At 35.4% G+C, this 21,968-nt stretch overlaps 2 protein-coding genes across 5 annotated transcripts in view; both read right to left on the reverse strand.

Moving 5' to 3' along the window:
• Positions 1–3,687, reverse strand: part of LOC132122257 (bone morphogenetic protein receptor type-1A-like) — a 50,381-nt gene extending 46,694 nt beyond the window's left edge. The window contains exon 1 of the mRNA XM_059532296.1: positions 3,375–3,687. The gene's annotated coding sequence lies outside the window, so the exon portion shown is untranslated. The remainder of the gene's footprint in view (positions 1–3,374) is intronic.
• Positions 3,688–4,851: 1,164 nt separating this feature from the next.
• LOC132122258 (LIM domain-binding protein 3-like) lies at positions 4,852–20,789 on the reverse strand. 4 transcript variants are annotated; one of them, XM_059532301.1, is made up of 10 exons: positions 20,637–20,788; positions 20,186–20,406; positions 13,822–13,973; positions 11,771–11,846; positions 9,188–9,210; positions 8,378–8,578; positions 6,778–6,807; positions 6,151–6,317; positions 5,935–5,971; positions 4,852–5,365 (listed from the first exon to the last, which is right to left on the reverse strand). In XM_059532301.1, exons 2-10 carry the CDS (start codon positions 20,279–20,281, stop codon positions 5,269–5,271), a joined length of 879 nt encoding a protein of 292 aa, XP_059388284.1. In that variant the 5' UTR covers positions 20,282–20,406; positions 20,637–20,788; the 3' UTR covers positions 4,852–5,268. The 4 variants fall into 4 exon arrangements, with proteins under 4 accessions (XP_059388284.1, XP_059388280.1, XP_059388282.1 ...); XM_059532297.1 differs by lacking the exons at positions 6,778–6,807; positions 8,378–8,578; positions 9,188–9,210 and adding an exon at positions 10,949–11,259 and having other exon boundaries at positions 20,637–20,789; XM_059532299.1 differs by lacking the exons at positions 6,778–6,807; positions 8,378–8,578; positions 9,188–9,210 and adding an exon at positions 10,949–11,259 and having other exon boundaries at positions 20,538–20,672.
• Between the last annotated feature and the right edge of the window lie 1,179 nt (positions 20,790–21,968).

Below are 21,968 nucleotides of genomic sequence, written 5' to 3' on the forward strand. Positions count from 1 at the left end.
CACGCAATAAGCTTGAACATTACACATCGTGTTTTGTAGCTGAAAACCTTTAACAATGCGTGCAAACAAACAAAAGTACAGATTAAAAGCAAAAAAAAAAAAAAAGTGAACAAAGAAAAAACGTAAAGCAGCCTGCAGCAATTAGGCTATTGTAGAACGTAGCCTACACTTAACTTTGAAACTTTGAGCAAATCTTTTTTGCTTTTTTTTCTATTGTTTTACATGTTCTTGTTAAGAAACACGGGCATGTAAACATGATCGGGGGAAAGTCGGCTCCTTAGTCTGTTAACAATAAGGCCTGCTGCGGAGAAAACGCTCTCTGACGGCACAGACGTTGTCGGGACTCACAAATAACGGTGTGCTAAGCGAATAAGTTTTGTGAAGCGCTTTGTGTTTTCATTTCACCACTGAATGGGATCCTCATCTGGTTGAATACATAGCTCCAGCAAGAACTGTTCCCACTCGTCTCGGCTGGACTCTCTGTAATCATCGCTGAAGAACTGGCTCAGCCTTTTCCGACGAGTGGCCATTGCATCTTCTTCATCGTTGATGGCGGCGGCTGCATCCGCACCACTCACATCAAGGCAAATGTTCTGATTGTGTTCAAAAAAGTTTTTTTTTCTTACTTCTCTCATGTTTTCATCGAGAAACCGGAGATGTTTGTGCCGAGGGTCTAGGGCAGACGCGAGAAGAGGAGTTTTCACTGCATTCTCCAAGTTAGTGGTGTTTATTCGTTGCTTGAGAGATGCCGCAACAATGTTCTTGAATTCGGTCACTTTCTCAAACATCTCAACTTTTCAGAGAACCGCAAGCGCACCGCGGGTCATGTGACGAGAACTAAACATTCAGCTTCATCCTTTCCCGTAACAATGTTGAAAGCTCAGCCAAGATGAAGGAACAGCTGATCATAGCTGTATATGGATTGCCATTTTGAAATAAATTTAGTAGCAGAGCTACTGAAAGTGATTTTTTGTGCTGCAAATCCATTTATCCTTTGCTGAAATATCTGCGTCTTCATGGAGAGAGCGCGTCATTGTTGCGTAGCAACGGCAGACGCCTCAGGAGCGCTTCTGCCCGAGCGCTTTGGAAAGGAGAAAGCGGCGAGACTAGAGTTTTCCACACGTTTTTAGGCGCGATATGTGAACGGCCCCTTATTCATTCATGAATTATTTTTTGCTTGCATACATCTTCAAATATGCCATGGATATTAGGTTTTATTGTGAACTTTATTTTTTTGCGAAATTCAAATATCATTTTCGAATAATCGAATAATTAGATCATATATATATATATATATATATATATATATATATATATATATATATATATATGAGCAAAAATTAAGAAAATTACAGATGTTTTTGTTTGAATCCAGAACAATGGTATATGAAAAACAATTTCCAAGATATTAAAAAAAATGTACAAAAATGATGAAATGTATACATATATATATACACACACACACATTTCTGACAAGTAAAATGTTCTTGTAAAAAACAACTTTTTTTGACAACGTTTAAATAGCTATTGTTTCTAAGGTGTCACGCAATGGTTTTCACACAATGTTACATGAGACTTCATGTGGTTGTTAGAGCAAGGCATGTAACAGGAATCTCCACAGCCTATTGCAGGCATGCATAAAAAGACCCCATTTAGAAAATGGTCTGCCTTCAATTAACATTATTCACACTTGCCAACATGCGATCTCAAATCTGTTCACAAAACTATCTCCACAATCAAGGAGTTTCAGGATATTAAGTAGCTGGAATTACCCTGTGTTTACTTGAACAACTATTCGTATTCACGACGACATTGAAAGAGGGAAAATAAACTGTAGGCACTAGGTCTATTTGTATTTCCTAACACTGCCACTAAAAAAAGAGAGGGCTTCTCATAAGAGCAAGCACAGGCCTCTCTGAGGTTCTCTGTTTTTAATTTAGAGCTTTCTGCTCTTTTTCTCCCTCCACAAATCTGAAAGACCAATACCACGGTAAATTAAGATATATGGATAGAACTGCCTGGCTCCTCGTTGGAGATTTATCTCTGTCTCTGTGTTTTATTGCCCCTGGGACTAATCATGGGTATGTTCATTCTCTGGGTGTTGTGGAGGGTCAGGGCCAAAAAAAAGATATATACTTTATTCTAAATGTCCCCTCTAAACAACTCAGAAGAACCTGTAAGAGTTTACAAAAAAACAAAAACAAAAAGCAGACATAGGCTAAATGTCATAGATCAATTTACTGACAAAATGTTTTTCTTTTTCTTTTTTTTTTTAAAGTAAGGCAAATATGCAACAAATAAGTCATCCTGATCGGTGATCAGCTTTGAATACCAATATTCAAAGTTTTCAATTCAGTCAGTTATAATTGTCTCAAAACAATACAATTTTTGCAGAAATAAATAGCATAAATAGCAATAGTAATATTATTTGCTAGCATTGTCAATAGAACAATTTACATTGAATATATTTTTTTCATTGCTGTGGTCATTGTGTCAACAAGCAGAATTAAACCCACAGTTCTGGAGGGGTGAAATGGGTTATTGGAGACTTTAACATAAAATAATATTTACGTATCTGTCAATCTCTAATGTAAAATATTGCATGAATATATTTATTTAAGTTTGTAGTAGTACTGCATGAAAAAAAGAGATCATACAAAAACTCACAGCGTGAATGTAAACAACTCAACATTCAGTCAAAGAAAACACTGAGTAATCTGCCAATTACAATACAAATGTAGCAAAGTTAATGAAAAGACAACATCTCTATAATCAAGGACAAACTGTTTTAATTCAACTACTGACAAAGAAAAGCCAATCCGAGCTACACAACACAAGCAGGTTACGTTAGTCAACGTGATTTTTCACGATGCATGTTGGGACTTGACAACAAAACCCAAACACAGATGTTATCAATGCAACCTCACACACACATACATACATACATACATACATACATACATACACATACACATACACATACACACACACACACACACACATACACATACACACACACACACACACACACACACACACACACACACACACACACAAATAATAAACAATATTGGGCACGGGCAATGTAGACAAAATGGAGTAATTAACTTTTATGAGAACACGGCTGTTTCCTATATAGAGAATATAATGTGGAAAAAATGGCTGGAATAAGAAAATAGCAGACAAGTATGTAAAGAGACATGTAGAAACACTGCAGATAATGAATGAATCCCTTTGTTCGATATTGTATTAATTGGCTGCTTCATCTTAAGCGTCCATTTTTGCAAAACGAAACCATGACAAGAGGAAACAAACTTTCCCCCTCTACTACCAGAAAGAAAACCATCACGCAAATATCCGGAATTCCCACTTACCAATTTGACGAAGCCGCTCAAACAACTCAAAATCCTTCCAAATTAGGACTTATGACTCGTGGCGAAGATCTACTTCAAAGCGTGAATTCTACAGACTTTCAGTGGTGAGGTTGTAGCTGATTTTCTCCTACTTTCGAGGACGTTTTCTCCGGTTTCTCTCGTTCTTTTCTTTCTAGTTATGCCTATGTGTGAGGGAACATTCCTCTCGTGAGCGTAACGCGATGACCCTGATTCAGTCCTCCAATCACAGCTCCGCGGTGCCGCAGTCCTCCAATCACAGCAGCGCGGCCGAGCGCGAGCGTTCTACTCGCAGACCCGCGCGGTGAAAAACAAGCTCGAGAGACGCGCTCGAGAGGGAGAGGATGGAGTCATCCAAAACTGAGAGCCGCGGGTGCCATCTGCTGTCAATATGAAGAAGAATATAGTAGTATATTTAAATTATATATTTTAACTTTTATATTATTAATGAAGACTACACTACAAGCGATATAATAAATATATAAATGCACATAAAAAATGTGTCTGTTTTTATATAGGCTATTGGTAAACGTACACATAATGTGAGAATAACTATGAAAGATGAGCTAAGAGTGAGCGACTTATCACCCTGAATTTTAATATCATCCACAGGTCAGTATTAGTGTTGCAGAAACTGGCTGAGTGAATAGGAATATTGCCAGAATCTGCATGTGGTATGTATTTATAGGAACTATGACATTTTAAAGAGTACATTTCTGTTCAAAAGTTTGGACTTTGAAAGGTTTTTTTTTGTTTTGTTAGTTTAAAAAAAAATGTTTTTAAATAAGTATCCAATTATTGGCAGTGTTGCATTCATATGGTCAAAAATACAGTAAACCTTTAATATATTTTTAAAATGTAATTTATTTTTGTGACGATAACCCGAATTTTCAGCAGCCATTACTCCAGTCTTCAGTGTCACACGATCCTTCAGAAATCATGCTGATTTCATGCTCAAGAATATTTTCTATTGTTGAAAACAGTTGTGTTGCTTAATATTTGGTGTAATCTGGTCTTTTTATTTTCAGGTCATCTACAAACAGAGGAGCATTTATTTGAAAAATATGCATGCTTTTTTAAAATATAAAATTCTTTAAAAAAAAAAAAGTTTTTCTGAAATATTGACCTTCTCAGCATTCAAATTTAAATGTGGCTGAATTTGTTAAAGAGTTCTCAAAATAAGACTCAGGACAGTTGTCTAATAGAGAAATTAAGAAATGAAATGCAGTAATATCAGAGGTCTTTGTTTCGTGTGTGACTGATCACTGATGAGCTGTTTCATTAAACTTGAAATAATGACCTTTATGGCGCTTTTTGTATTTATTGAAGCCCATTCACTTTTATTGCATGGAAAACAGCAGCCAGAACATTCTGTTAAAGTAATCTTTTTTCCTGCTCCATAGAAGAAAGTAAATCATAGTAGTTTGGAACAAAAGTAAATAACGAGTCACACTGACACTTTTATTTATTTGGTTAAAAGTAATAATGTTTTATTCACATTAACAATAGTACATTTGGTTTGTATTTCAATATGTGCGGTGGTGTATTGCAGTGGATGTGGTACATATATTTTTATCATTTTTCTCAGGGTTAGTTCTTTACATCAGTAAATCATTCAGGCACTTTATTATTCAGAAATAATTTAAGATAAATAGAGCAGCCAAAAGAGAAGAAAAAGAGAAACATAAAAACAAAAAGACATATGAACATCAAACACATGAGCTTTGTGTGTTCACTCTAAGCTAGTTTGGAGCTCTAACTCACATTCCAGTCACTACACTACTTCTCTTTGCCTTTTACACCCTTACTTTACATCGCCTCTGGGTTTCCTCCTTGACTGTTGCCTCAACTTCTCTCCGGTTACAATGGTTTGCATTTACCCCTGGATGTTAAGGATCTGTGCAGACAGGCCGTGGTGCCAGTTTTTCAGTTTGGCAAATCGTGGGCCTTTTACCTCTGATTCAAACTTCTCCCTGAAGAAAATATAAGGAAATAAATTAATAAATGATTTAATTTAATCAACAGACCTGTTTGTGCTTGAATCTTACACGTTTACAACCTGGTCTTGTCAAAAAGTGTGCTTTATTGTTCTGAATGTGCACTTTAGTGTACTACAACACAGTACTTAAATGTAATACCTACTTAAAATATATTACATTTACTATACTTGAATGTTTAAACACATATAAGTTTCAAATAGATGATTAATTAAAGAATATTTAAGTATGCTTGTTAGTACATTCAAAACGTTACACTTACACCATTAGAAGTCATTATAAAGTTACATCTAAAGAAGTTCTACTTTAGTGGGTCAAATCTCTTTAGTTGAGAAGAGTGCATTTAATATAATATAATTTAAACTATAATGCATTTTATTTTTTTGTAAATATCATGCACTTACGTGTCCAAAAACATTATTCAGTTTGCACTTTTTTTTTTTTAAGTATATAATTTCCCCATTATAGTTCTCTTTTTAAAAGTATGGTAAAGTGTACTTTTTCACAAGGTTGAAGATGGCAAAAACTCAGACAATGTGGATTACCTTGATTTTCTAAGAGCCTCCTCGTCTGGATCTTGCACTGTAATAAATAAAAAATAAAGTAAATTGTTACAGGCCTGGTCTCAGAAAGTAAAGTACAACCCAATGTTTATCATGCAATCACTGTCATCTAATGTCAGCATGCAAACATGTCAGCCTTTTCAATTCAAACCAATTTCCATTTCACACAGTGGTGTGTTAAAGAAAGGCTGTACTCACTATACTCTGTTCCTGTGATATGAGCAAGCATGCGGAAGGACTTGGACTGCAGGTTGGCGGCACGACGGGCCCACTCTGACATCTCCATCTCCTTACTGTCAGGTTTGATCACAGCCTGGTAGACTGGAGAAGCACTGTCCACAAGAGTGTCTTTAATGGGAAGTGAGCTGCTCCACAACCGAGAGAAAGGGAAAAGAGGATCAGATGTTCATCTGAGTTCTCTGAATTTGGGAACATCAAGTTACATTTACAAAAATCATAATAAAAGACTATAACTTTGAAGTTATCTGTGGATTAATTCATATATTTGTGGAAATGTGCATAATTTTACTACAGCTCCATTGTAGTGAGAGATCTGTGATGAAAGAATGAGTTAGGATTTGATAAAACTGAGAAAAGTAAAATGTTAGAGGTTATGTAATTCTCCCCTGGCAGATATACTCAGAACATTCCTATTTTTCTTTATAGAACTCCATTTACTTACATATTTCCAACAGTATAACATGGTAACTGAAAAATTACCAAAAATCCACTTCAGTTTTTATGCAATCAACCTTTAACAGAGAATATAACATGAGAGATGAGGCAATGTGGCTGTGGTGGATCTAATAGACTGTGGCTACTTACGCCAAGGGAGATCCAGCGGAGTCATCACCACTGTAATCACATGATGAACCAGGATGGGAGGGAGCAAGTCAGAGACGTGTCACATGGAAGGAGGGGAAATGTAGTGGGTGTGAGGCGAGGATGAGTGATGAGGAATAGGCAATTGGTTGTGGATGGAGTGACATAATTGCAAGCAGAAGAGGGAGGAAAAGCACAAATGAGGCTAATACATATAACCTTGTAGAAGCCTGAAATCAGCCCAGGCTAGATGACCGATAATGAGATCTTACTGTTATAAACACTGCAAACTGAGTAGAATTGCATTGTAATCAAAAACATTAAACTGCATACAAAAATATGCAGTAAAGGAATATCTTTCCTTTCCTAACATCTCATAACAATTATATATATATATATATATATATATATATATATATATATATATATATATATATATATATATATATATATATATATAAATCGTGTGGTTAACATAAGCTCAATAAATTTTCACGTTTTATTCTACAACACTTCAATACCCTCTTATGATTTTTTCAAACTTTTACTGTATTTTTATTTATTTATTTTTTAAATAAAGACTGAAAGCGTTGTCAGAATCTTAAAGGTTGGTGATTGTATTTAGGTTCCAAAAAATCACAAAAGTTGTGTCAATTTGTAAAGATCATCATGATGAACAAAATTTGTAAATAAAAAATATATATATATATATATATATTTTGCAATAATCCAATCACCAATGGAAAAATCTTGTTGTATTTTTTTTGTTGTTGTTGTTGAGGGAACTAGGGTGATGCTAATGGATTGGTCAACTAAAATACGTCATCAGTTACATTGCTAAATACAGTGGTCCTAAAATGTATTTAGACACTTGAATAGTTCACTCAAAAATTCTGTTGTTTTCTTATAACATTTAGATCAAGTGGAGTGTTAAACCTGTGGCAACCTGATCGTTTAGTTAGTGAGGTGAAAGAACCAGATCAATCTAATTCATGAATATATTGCTCAGGGCTGTGCTTCTCAAAAACCTTTTTAACGTTTAAGTAGACTTTAGAAACCACTGGCATTAATGATTACTACAGTCTACTTAGGCTCCCAATGCTTTTGGGAAATGCTTCCCAGACCACTCTTTGATACTGGATCAATCAAGTCATTTAAAGGATGGAACTATTCAAAAGATGTGGCATCTGAGTAACTGTACTTTTCCTGATTTAAAAGTTTTCCTTCACTTTCATTGTATTCAAAAGAGCAGTAGTGAGGCTTGTTTCTGCCACAGGAAAAATTTCATCTTTTTTTTCTTTCTTTTTTTTTTTTTAGAATTGTAAGACATGAACTCAGAATTGCATGATATGAACTCAAAATTCTGTGAAAAAAAGTCTGAATTGTGAGTTAGAGTAAATAAAAACAGAATTTACATTTTGAGTGAACTTATTCCTTTAAAAACATCACTGCATTAAATATTGAAATTTAATACTGTTTCTAATGCAATGGCAGTCATGTAGTGTGGTGTAAATGTCCATTTTGGGGCCACTGCATCACTTACCTCAGCTGTCACCTAAGCATCAGTGTAGTAAAAAGTGCTGGACAGGAATGGAAGACCTACCTCATCTCGTTTCCTCGGGCTTGGGTCTGACCAGCAATGGCATCCATAATGGCATCCTGAGAATACATACTAATAGGAGTGTTGTACTGAGCATGGATGATAGTAGCCTTCCCACCAGGACCCTTGACCTCGATAGGCTTGTGAGTTGACAAAGCTGAGTCCTTCAATGCGATGGGGTTGAAGCTGGGAACATACTCTTGGCTGTCAGAGTTCAGGTGTGGGAGTGTCAGGGGTATAATAGTGTAGAGCGGGTGGGTGATGGTAAGGAGCCAGAAATATCAGTGAAAATAGAGAGATAGATATGATTTGACAGTGAGAACAGACTTGACTTACCTAATGCATCTGTATCATTAAACAGTAATGAGTTTTGCATTACTAGTTTAGATGCTTCTGAAGTTAAATGGTTTGCACCAGCCATTAGTTTTATATTATATTTATAAAAAAAAAACACAATTTCCTGCATAAAAGATGCTTCTGGACTTCCTAGTAGTAAAAATGCACATGGCATGCAATAGTTCTCATTATGATACTCCAATAAATAAATAAAAATAAAACATGCAAAGACGCATTGAACAATAAAACTATAGCCAAAACCCAGCAACAGATGTATCTAGTTTAAAGACTTCACTATAAAGCATTTAACATTTAATCATGTCCGAAATGTCAAATTGTTCAAAATATATTTTGAACATTCGGGAATTGAAAATGTAAGCATGCAAACCACAACCACAGTACTGCATGTGGCCATGCTTCAGAACACACAGATTCACACGCAACTCTGGAGATTTTATATTCAAAACTGTTACTGACTTGGCAGCTGTGTTGGCAATGACCTGAGACAACATAGAGGAATATAGACGGAAAAAAGATAAACAAAAGAGGCAGTGTTAGCCTTGATATAGCAGTGTGCGGAATGATAATGAATTCATGTCCATGTTTGCAAATGCTTCACTATGTCTAAAGAACTTGAACCTGAAATATGAATATATTTAAACACCTCACCCTGTTATTTTCACTTTCTTGTAATTTAACCTGTATGACTCTAATTTTTTTACACAAAAACAAGATACAATGAAAATTGTCTCAGGTTCTACAAAATATCTTATTTTGTATTCCTGAAACAAAAGAAAGTAGTGCTTATTTGAAATGGCCTATGGGTGAGTAAATGATCAGAGCTATTAAATAACATTTTAAATATATTCATGATTTTTTTTTTATCTGTTGTGCCATGATGTAGATGATGGTTATTACTGGTCATATTTCTCATAAGAATGACATTCTGCTTTGTTCCTAGAACAGACTGATTGACTGGAACAGTTTGGTTGCAGCGGGACACACGGAAAACACTGGAGCTACATAACACTCATACTCCCATTAAACCAAATAACCAATCCAGTCGTGTTATTGTTAACTGGAAAAAAAAATGGTTAAATGAAATAAAGCAGAAATAACAGAATATAAATGTTAAATTAGTAATATAGAAATACTGCCTTGGCAGCCAACAGAAATACGCTCAAGAACTAAAATTATTAAAGCTAAGTTAAAAAAATAAAATAAAAATGGCATTAGCTTATAACAAATTAAACCTTACATTACAACTGAAAATAGATAGCATCTAAAAAATAAAAGCTATAAATAAATTATAAATACTATAACAGTATATAAAATAACCCTAAAATACCATTTAACCAGTCACAGCTCAAAGTCATATATTGCTAGTTGCCTGACAACAAGGTTCAAAGTTTAGAGAGTACATATCAGACTCATACACCTAGATTTACAAGATTGAACAGTTAATGGATGCACGTGCCCTTCTCAGCTGTGCACGTGATGTTGCCTAGCGGGAATTCTGCCCCTGTGAGCTGCAAATAGAGGATGGAATACGTGACGGCATCATTGCGGTAGGACTTCATTTGGGATATACTGTTACAGGAGCTGTGACATTCTGAGCAGGTTAAAAGAGCCAACGAGCGCACATTTGCACCCATGTTCAATTACAGCTCAACTTGGGCCCTGTGGGAATATCCTCACATGTTTTTGGAAAGATAAGATACACTGCTGGGACAATGATTTAGGAAGACCTCTTATGAAGCTAATGAATGATGCCAACACATAAAAACGTTCAAAGCACCATCTTTAACATGTTGACATTATTTATAAGCAAACTTATAAAAGCTTGGCAATCCTGTTCTAATCGCAGGAGATGTAGCTCTTACACGACAAAAATAACCTTAGTATGTTGTCATTTGGAAGCAGCTTACATTCATAGATACAGATATGACTCGACCAGGCCCTGCTCGTGTTGCAGGACGGGGGTCGGGTGAGTCTTATGGACAACTGGTCCCAGTTCTGCCAAGCACATTCCCAGCTGATCCGTTGCATGTGAAAGTGGAATGTGCAGAGTTAATGACAGAATGTTCTGAGTATTCTTCGCCACAGTTTTGTCAAAGGTATGCAGGGATACAGGTGAGGCTAGCCAATGCCTCCGTTAGTGAACTAGCTTGTTAAAGCAGATTTGCTAGATGTGCTCATTAAGATACAGATTTGTGGGTAAGGCATCACATTACCTACCCCAGCAGTGGAACGCCATTCATATTGTCTTGTTGCATGACCATTTCCCTTAAAGTTTCTGCTGAATATAGGCCTATGGGAGAATTATACTGTCCTGTCTGGTTTGGGGTGGTTTTTGTCCCTGGCCCGAAAGGCAGATAAATAGGGACAGGGCTTTTAGCAGGAGAATGAATTGCAGGTTGGAGATTCTCCTGAGGTTTCTCCTCAGTGTTTGGAATTAGAGATTTTTTGGAAGGTTTTTTGGCCAGGAGGATGCCATATTTTTTGACAGGTTTCTCTTCATCTTCTCCTTCCTCAGTGTCAGTGGTTTCCTTAGTGTAAAATAAACCATTAGATCAGATAAACAAATGAACCATTAGCCACAATGGCAAACCATAGAAGAAAAATATTGTTAGAAAAGAGGCAAATGAGGCTTGAAGAAGCACTCTAGATCAGAATTCATCTGGCAACAACAATCCAAACGAGTACTGGACCAGCAGTAAACTTGTGAGGATTTCAAATGAAGTGCTTGGCTACTGTTGCTTGACCAACAAATGCCTGTAGGGGGAGTTAAGTGTCGGCTTTACAGAGAATGTTTGTTTTCACAATCCCTCCACTTTTTTCCTTCTTTGTATGATATGGGCTTGGAAACTTCCGTGACTGATTAAGAGGATTATAAAGAAATGGCTGGCCTATTACAAAAAATGATCAACATTCAACATTTTTATCCCCTCCACACTGTCCAGCTATATTTTACACAACACCGATAAAATATCAAAAGACGACATAAGTCTGTTTACTGTGCCTACTTGGCATAAGGGAACAGATGGACAGAGACTTTACCTTCTGGTGAGCGATAATTGGCATGGGTGAGTCCATTCTTGGAGTGGCTGTGGGTACAGGAGCGGGACGTCTCGACCTGGGACCAGTACAGAATTCAAAGCAAAGGTCAATCATCCAAAAACATTAGGCTTTTGTTTTTCATGAGTCCCTTTGTTCATTATTAATATGTTTAATGATTGGTTGTAAACATTAATGCTTCATTGTCATTTTAATTATAGTGATTTAAATGCACATTTAACAAAAATTATAGCAATTATAGCACATTTATTTTATGAGTAAGTGCACTTTTAACTGACCATATAACTGTAGCACAACATATATAATTCAACTCCAGTAAAAACTTTTGACTTTTAACTGAATTAATCATATTTCTATTACCAGTGGTTAAATAAAAATGCCCAGTATGTAGGATATATGTCAAGATAGAATAGTGTCTTAAGGTGATCTATTACAAATACTTTTTTGCATAGATATTTAGAATAAATATATATATATATATATTCTAAATAACTATGCGAAAAAGTATTCAGTAGTATTCATTTGTGGTGTAGAGATACTTCACAATTTTAAATATTATTCTATAATAAAAGTCTTTAATTTATATACAATAAAGAGAAAAATTATATACATACACTATAGTTACAAAGTTTGGGGTCAGTATGATTTAAACAGTAAGGATGCATTCAATTTATCAAAAGCTATAGTAAGGACAATTACATTGTTACATAAGATTTCTATTCCAAATAAATACTGTTCTTTTGAACTTTCTATTTAACTAAGAAAGTCATGGTTACATGTGGCATGCTGAAAATGCAACTTCAATCACTGGATTACATTTTAAAATACATTAAAATTAAAACAGTTATCTTGAAATGTGTAATAGTATTTCACAGTATAACTGTATTTATTAATATAGACAGATCTTCAGACCCCAAACATTGTGTCTCAAAGACACCATTCTTATGAAGTCAGAGACAAAAAGGCTACAATGAATCACCAAAAACTTTTAATTTGACCATTTCCCTGTGGACAGGAACTAAAATCGTGTCACGTTAAAAATGTTTAGAGTGGCCAATAAAATCTTAAACAACAAGAAGCACTCATTGAGTGAGTATCTTGTGAAACGCCAGTAGGATTGCTGTAAAAAGCAGTAACACTGGGGGGCTCTTCACAAGCCACTTGGCGTGATAAATTTCTCAGAATCCATCAAGTGAAGTCCAGGGAAAGCACACTGCTGAAAAGACATGTGTACCCTGTCACTCCTCCTGAGATTCTTTTGACTGGAGAGGAGCATGGAAAGATGTTGCAAATTTACATAAATCTGTCAATAATAAATCTATTATATATACCAAATCAAATGAAATGCAGCCAGTATCTATCTACCATATACAATAATACTAGTATATCCACATGTATATGAGAACGTCTTCCACCTTTTCCAACGAATAAAGGTGGTTGGCTGCTGTCAATAAATAAGAAGAATCAGCTAAGCTTCTGAAAATCACTCACAACTGAAAGACAGAGACGGAGGAGTAGCTTATGTGAACACTACCGCCAGCATTAAGAAATGTCACAGGGTTGCTGAGGTATCTTTGTGAGCAATATTTCCTCCTTTTGCTGTAGTATAGGCGACCACATGAAAGAACTTAATCTTCTTTCGGATAGAGGCTTTGGGGTGTCTGAGCTAAATTAATAAACTATATTAAAAAGCTATATAAAAAGCCTTCTTAATGTAATTTCTCCTTACCCCTAAACACCAGATATCCAGTTGATTTATCACAGACACATTTTTTTGTTCAATTGTCCTGTCGGTATATTTGTATGCTAACTGTCACTCTCAGTCTGTGTAAGTTCAGCTGTGAGTGCTTATCACTCTTGGAGCCGTTTAATTGCAGATAACTTTGTTTGCTTGGCAGACTTGTCTGCTGCGAAAGTAAATGAGATGCATTGCTGATGCCCTCTAAGAAATCCCATTCACCAATGAATATGAAGTAAAAAAGTAATCAAAAACATAAAAAGCTTCAAAAAGTTCTGGTGGTGTTAAGGTTTACCTCTGCATGGTGAGGTTGAGTTTGGTGGTGGCTGCCTTTATCTTGTTTTGGGCCTCCAGATGGGTCATTCCCTCAGTGCTGACCCCATCGATCGCTGTAATTATGTCACCCTGATTGAGGTTTCCACTTGCTGCCTTGCTGCCTGCTGTGATCTGTGGAAAGATGGCAGGCATTCATTAAATAATTACAAATGACAGCACAGATTGAATTTTATACACACAAAAGAATCCAATGTAAAATCATCATGGCTATAGAAACGGGTTCTGTATTGTTTGTTTGTTTATTGATAATTACTATCGAATTCATTTTCACATACTATGCTTGCTACAGTACACATATTTGCATGGAACATCAGTCAAATTTAACTGATAACTTGTCACTATTAAGTGCATTAGCTGATTCTGAGCAGCCAAACACAAACAATGTTCTCCTCTTCACAAAAAAAAAAAAATGCTTTAACTAAAGTTACTACATCTGGGATCTTGATAATCTGTGAAAATCATTAAACGATGAGGAGAAGTGTAACTTTAGTGAAACAACAGCATCATTGCTGTGTAACTACAGTGGGAGAAACACTGGAGGGTTTTTCACAAGTTTGTATAGGTATGAGCCATGCCAAACATAAACGATATTCTCTTCTTTAGTGAGATTTCTTTTAAAATATTGGCTCAGAGAATCTATTTGCAGCTTAGTTCTTTTGTATCTTCAGACATACACCTGAACAAATGTCTTCAATTAGAATGAAGTGATTAGAATTCATAAGTGATGTGTGCTAAACAGTAATAACAATGTTTCTTAATTTGCATCTAATACGAATCAAAACATACCTTTGATTGTGAAAAAAAAAGTGTTTGTTAGTGAATCGGTTGAGTGAATGATTCAATGACTCATAACGTTTCATTCTTAAATGATTCAGTGTTTTGATTGATTTGGATGAATAAATTGTTCAAAAATCTACTCAGGATATTTTGATCCTGAAAGAATCAGATGAATAAATGATTCAGTGACTCACTTGTGGTCATATACAGGTGCAACAATGTAACCTGTGAAAAATCCTCAAAATTAATATACAGACTGACCGTTTGTCAGGGGTTATATAGGAGCATAGTAAAATTAGAAAAGTCAGCATTGTTTACTGTATATCAACATTATTGAAGTGCTGATCTGCCAATCAAACTTAAGAAGTAGGACTAACAGTAGTGTATATATATATATATATATATATATATATATATATATATATATATATATATGTACATATGTTTAAAACATTTTTTATTTGAGCTCAGAAACCAAGCAATGGAGATTGAAATCCCATCTTGCTACAAGTCAGTGGCAGCTAATTAAAATGTTAAAAATAAAGCTTGTTGTTGACGCCCCCTGCCTCTCAATTGGACCCTGTATTCTGGGGCCCATTACTCAACATGCACACATATACATGTTTCTGAACGAGCTCTCCTTCTTGAAATGTTCTCCTAGTAAATGCCCAACTGCCAAACAAAGTATAATATCTGAAGGTGCAATAAGAACACTAAAGCATATGATTAACCTGAAAATAACTGGAATCCATAAAGAGCAATTAGAAAAAGTATATGGGGTATACTTTTGCTCTAAACTCCAAATCAGCAAGGAAATTTCCAATATTTATATATATTTCAATTCACTGGATAGGATACACTGGAAAAGATTCATAGTCAGGCATTCAGATAGAGGCATTTTTACACTTGTATAATGAATCACTGCTTGCATTTCCCAGACTTTGCTGCTGAGACATACTTCTTCTTGGCTATTATGGAATTAAATCCCACTGCATGCATCACTGGTCAGGGTCCTACAAGCAAGATGAGAAACATCATCATCACTGTTCACATTTCATTTAAGCTAACAGACTGCTGCTTTACCAACGCTTCAATCATGATGCTGCATACTGAATGACAGTGAAAGGCTGATTAAACACACACACACACACACACACACACACACACACACACACACACACACACACACAAACTGATTTGAGAGAAATTATGCATTTTTGAGAGCCAAGAAAAGATATTTTGGAATTAACCAATTCATCACACTGGTTTTGGGCTGACATAATTCAGATAGACAACAAATCACTTTTCCCCGAATATTAATTTAATTTAATTTAATTTAATTTAATTTAATTTAATTTAATTTAATTTAATTTAATTTAATTTAATTTAATTTAATTTAATTTAATTTACAAGCATTAATTATTATTATTTTTTATTAAATTTTCTCAAACATGTTTTTGAACAGTACTTTAGTTTTACATTGCAAAATACACATTCTAAAAGATTTGGGTTACTACTAAAACTACTTCTACTGAATCACACACACACACACACACACACACACACACACACACACACACTCACACAATAGCCATTTAGATCTTCAAAGAACTTACTGCACAGTACATTAATCAATCCTTTTAGATATTAAAGTATATGTTTTAATAAAAGAATAAATATATATTTTTTCAAACCAAATCATAGCATGATTTCTTTTATTTTAATTTTAAATGGTTAATAAAATCAATTTAAATGTGAAATAGAACTGTGTTCATCATTGTAAAGAGATGTTTCTTCACAACAACTACACCACTTAGATGTAATGCGAAAACTATACCTTTTAATTATGCTTTATCATTGTTGACAAACTGAAATATGGTTGGTGATCATGCAAGTGTCAAACTAAATCAGCTACTGAATAAATAAAATACCAATTTTAGGTAAGACAATCGAGGAAAAAGGTTTCAGTTCTACATCTGGTGTTTCCTAGGTGCTCACATCATTTTAAAAAAATAATTTTTTTTTTTACTTTCGTAAGAAAGGGATTACACCCCCGGATATACTGAACTGAGATGCACTCACAGCAAGAATCACTGTTCAAGCATAGGTTTATTTTGTCCGCTATAATGCTTCTCTTGTTTTTAATGTAAATTAAATGAAGGCATGAAGTCATATAAGTATGAAAAACGAGTTAAGTTAAGAGAAAGCTATGTCATTAGAAGACAAATCGTATATCTCTTATGTATCTTCTGCCACCTTGAACTAAACATACTTTTAATTAATTTATAAATGAATGTAATATAAATCCCACACAAGTGTAGAATAAAATGTCAAGAGGGATAACAGGAACAAAAGTTTCACTTCAGCAGATGCTAAATCCAATGACCCGCTAAGATCCATATGAAAACATTTGAAACATTGTGACTGTTTATTTAAATCTAGTCCAGATGGCAACTGTCTTAACTTGAAGAGCTCCATCCTCTCACATTAGTTCCTAAAAATCTTAACATTTATGTCAAACACAGATATGGTGTTCCAACATGCCTTTCAAGCTTTCGATGAAAGAATCTGTTTAGCTTAGATTGTTGACAGATAGTAGAATCTGCGAGTAGAACCTTAGTAAGGAAACTGTGACCTGGCGCTTCTGGCACTGTGATTTATGAGACAGGTCCTTGTAAATGCCAGCTTTAATTGTCTTTTACTACTGCACTCTCTAAAAGCTAACGTTTGGGTGATGATCTGGACTATCTGTGGAACCTTTGGGTATTTTCAAGGCTCCATTACTTCATATAATACATCACAAATGACTTCACAGACTGTCTTTGTCATTGACTTTATGAAGTGCTTTTCAGAATATTATATTGGCAATTTGCAGAGCTGGATTTCTATATCAGGCGAAACAATATATTATAATGTAAATGATCTCTGGGGACATTTAGGGCCAATACTTTCTGCTATCAGCAACACCGCTCAAACTGTTCGGCGCTTACAGAGTCACTAAAAAAATCTTCCAATTTTAAATGCATCATTATCAAGTTGACTGTGGTCTTATCATTATTTATTCATCAGAGGTTCATAATTTCTGCTCTTTGCATTTTTTACACAATAATTTGGTTAAAAAAAACATGAAAAGCAAGAATGATTTAAATGCAAATGTTTTCAATAATGTCTCACTTCAGACAAAAGGGTAATATATAATGAAAATATTTTAAGTGAGATGTTGAACTGTGTTCACAGGACAATCTTTTTAGATATATCAGTCAGGGGAGGTTGCCATTTGTTTTAAATATTGTATTGATTAGAATTCATGTTGGATTAAGTTATCTATTTTTCCCCTTTTTTGTACATAATAATCGAACAAAAAATTAAATAAATAAATTGAATAGAAACAATTGAAAAATAAACATACCATGAGAAATAATCTCTGGAGTAAAATAAATGTGACAATAGACCCAGTCTCCCATATATTTTTCAACTGTGGAAGTGTTTTCAATGGAATTAACTAACAGCTTCAATAATAATCGTTCTTCCTGCGACTCTTTCCAAGCAATATTTAAATTCACCATGACCTCATGTGTCTATTGTTTCTGTGCTCTTCACATGTATGGCACCCGCATGTATTTCTGCAGGTCTGACCTTTAGTGCTAAGCTAAAATCAGTGACCATAAATCAGGCATTGCAACCACAGGCCAAAAGTGGTCGTCAATTGCTATCATTAGCTACCAAAGAGCTTTTTATTTAGCAAAATAGCTAAGAGACAGTGATGTAAGTGACTTATTTGTAATGCATTTTCTATCATTTTTTATTTATTTTTTTATTAAAAAGTAGCCTAAAATGTTTTATTAGGAAATAAGGCAGCTCCCTACCAACCCACAAGCATATTAACAACCTCATATTGTTCTGTCACTTACTTAACATGGTCTTCATATTAGTGTTGTCATTTTCCAATGTCTGTTACATTGAGGCCAGGACATTTTAAATATGGATCATAGCTTGCATGAAAAATGAAATGAATATACTGCCCACATTTTAATCTACCTCCATATTCAGTGACAGCTGGGTCGGGAGAGACTATAAAATCCAGATGGACGCCAGGTTTGACACTGATTACAGCATCAAAGTGTGTGCCACCAGCAATGCTGACTAGAAAAGTAATGGAAATCCAAACAATGGAGATAAGTTTCCCGGTGTGATGGTCCGGTTTGTAATTGCTTCCAGACAAATTTATTGAAGTGAAAGAAAATCAAATGTCAAGAAAGGTGACAGCTATGAAACAAACAAACTGGGCTGAACTGCCTTTGACTGATTATACAGCGGCAGCGATTTCTTATGATAGCAGAGAGAAAATCACCTCACTCTCTGTTAGGAAAAAATAATCTCTCTGAGCCTTTGGACACGGCATCCTTGAATCCATCCGCTAACACAAAAAGGATTTTGGCGCCATGGAATGAGCACACTTGAAGTATAGACAGAAGACTGTACATTACGTTACAAGGTGCATTACATTAACAATTCAGTTCCCTAAGTCATAAACGGTGCTCGTTTGTCAATAGCACACCTTATTGATCTATTGGACAAGGTAAGACAATGCGCCTTTGCTCCTCTTTTGTGAGGTAAACAAATTTAACAACTGAATAAACAACATTCAACCATCAAGAAATGAATTCTAAGAAAACCGAAAGCTGAAAGAAGAATCAACATCCAGCAGCAATAAGAATTTGAGCGTCTTTCCACGAAACATGACATCAACGTCTGCTTAGCATAAATTACAGACGTCCAAAAGCTAATGTCTTTTACACTTAAAAGGATAGTTTACCCCAAAATAAAAATTCTGTCATCATTTACTCACCCTCATGTTGCTTCAAATTTATATGACCTTTTTCCTTTTGAAGAACTAAAAAGTAGATATTTTGGAAAACATGTACAATGAAAGTCAATGGGGTCCAAAATAACACTGACATATTTTTCAAAATATCTTCTTTCGTGTTCCACAAAAAAGAAGACAATCACACAGTTTTGTAGCAATATGGGGTTGAGGGTGAAAGTCTCCTTTTTCCATTTCATTTAATAGATTGAATCAGTGTAATAAATGAACAGCCAGCGTGTACATTTTTTCACTTTGGGCAAATTGAAGTGAATGTGATTTAACTAGACAAGTAGCATGCATCCAGGCTTCTCACCTTTCACAGACTCATTTTCTTTAAGCTTGCATCATCTATTGCTATTCATAGAGTTTTCCACTGTAAATGCACAACAACACTTCTCTCAAGCACCAAAGCTGGTTAGAGATTTTTTTTTCTTTGGCTTGGATGATAACCAATACAACAACAGCTGCAACACAATGCTACATAATGCCAGCATACCGTCTGACTCAAAGCTTTTATCGATTTGCATTGTTAAGAGAGGTAAAAAAATGTCAAAACATTCTCTGTAGTGAGGTTTTTCTGTCTTTCTTTAAAAAACAAACAAATATAAAGCAGGCATTTGGTTAAATAAAGCATGTTGGGTTTGTTTGTTATTTCTACAAGGCAGAGCAGTTGTCTCACCCGGGAGATGGTCAGGGGCATGTTGAAGTCTTTGCCTCCCTGCAGCCTGAAACCCCATGGTGCAGGTCCAGACAGGGTTACTGTGTAATTGCTCATTTTGAAGAGAGTTTAAAGTGAAAAGCTTCTTCTTGGATCAGTAAAGTCCTCTTTTTCCTTAAATTTTCTTCTCCCTGTTGTCGGGATGACCAAACACCCAGGTACGGGCAGGCACCGAGGAGCCTCTGAAACACAACAACAACAGACAGGAAATGCAACAGAGTGAAAAAAATATGTATTAACTTATGCCATCTGTCATTATACAACTATCACACAGGACCTGAGTTCACATATCAACACAACTCAAAAAACATACCACAAAACGTTCAGACTTAAAAAGAACAAATAGTATAATCCTACCCCTGATTACACTGACAAAATAAAGTTTAAAAAGCAGAAGTAGGAGAGTTCTTGCCTGCTCGGATTGCCTGGACAGACAGCCTAAGAATAGATCCCTTCTGCAGAAAGCGATAACACTCAAGCCCCAGGGGCCCTTATATGGTGTGTAAGGGGACACCCATGGATACCAAGCCCCCATGATTCACATGGCGAATATAGCCTCTTCTTAGGGTAACACATTTTCCACTCTGCTCCCATGGGCATCCACTCATAGGGCACCATGGATATAGAGCTAGTGGGAAACAACTAATAAACAAGTAGCCATTAGAGTGAAGTCTGACGTAATGTCATCTTGCAGCTCTTTTAGGGTGTGAATCCAAATCGGTATCTGTATAAGATATGATTGAGGGTCACTGATTATAACTGTCATCAAAGGCCTTGTCTTTCAGATTTTTTACAATGTGTGTAACAAGGAGTTTCAAAGTAAATCTATCCATTTGGAATCCTGTTCAGCTCAGTAGCAATTGCTCGGCTGCCGCAGGGCTTCCTAGAATTTTGTGATTTAAGTTCTTCCATCTTGGCCAGGGAAACTCGGTTCTGCTGCAAGGTTTTTTTGAGCCAATCACAGAAGCTGTAAATGGCATGTGACTAATGACTGTAGAGCTATAGAAAAACGAGCTGTGGCATCAAAGGCAGCACAGAGAGCGCTTTGGACACTGAAAAAATATCAACAACAATGTAAAATTTAAAAGCAGCCATTATTATCAATGTTAAAAAAAAATAATGGAAATTGGGATACTTACAGGACCTCTGTTGGATTCAGAGAGGAAAATGAACATATTCAAAATGATGAAGCACACTACATCCAAACAGTCCCCTCTAGACAGGAAAATTAAAGATTTACTCTTGTCCTGATTCCAGGTTGTTGTTATCTAGTGGCTTGAAAGGCAAATACAGTACTACCAGTGAAGACAACTGATGCTGTCAATACATGAATGGCACAGGATGACAGGACATCCACTTGTCATTCTTTCCATTCATGTGTTTCTATGAAGGATCGCAGGTATTATTTAGCCAGGTCACTCTGACTGAATCTTATTCTCTAGAGTGACGAGTATAGAAAGCATTCTAGAAAGCTTCATCATGTTACATAATGACACACACACAATAGCTATTATTACAAACAATGCAGCTCTAAGAAAAAAGTAAAGCTCACCCTCAGCCATAAATGAACTTTCCTCTCTGTATTCATCCACTGACATGGTAGATTTGTATTTTATTTATTTACTTTAGCCTACTGTGTCATTATTCAAATTCACACTTGTGAGTGTGACAACTCCTCCATTAACATTTTCCATTCCATTTTTATGAACAATCGACATATTACTGCAGATATTATTGATGCGTC

This window comes from Carassius carassius, chromosome 40 (genome assembly GCF_963082965.1).
Source record: "Carassius carassius chromosome 40, fCarCar2.1, whole genome shotgun sequence".
Lineage (NCBI taxonomy): Eukaryota > Metazoa > Chordata > Actinopteri > Cypriniformes > Cyprinidae > Carassius > Carassius carassius.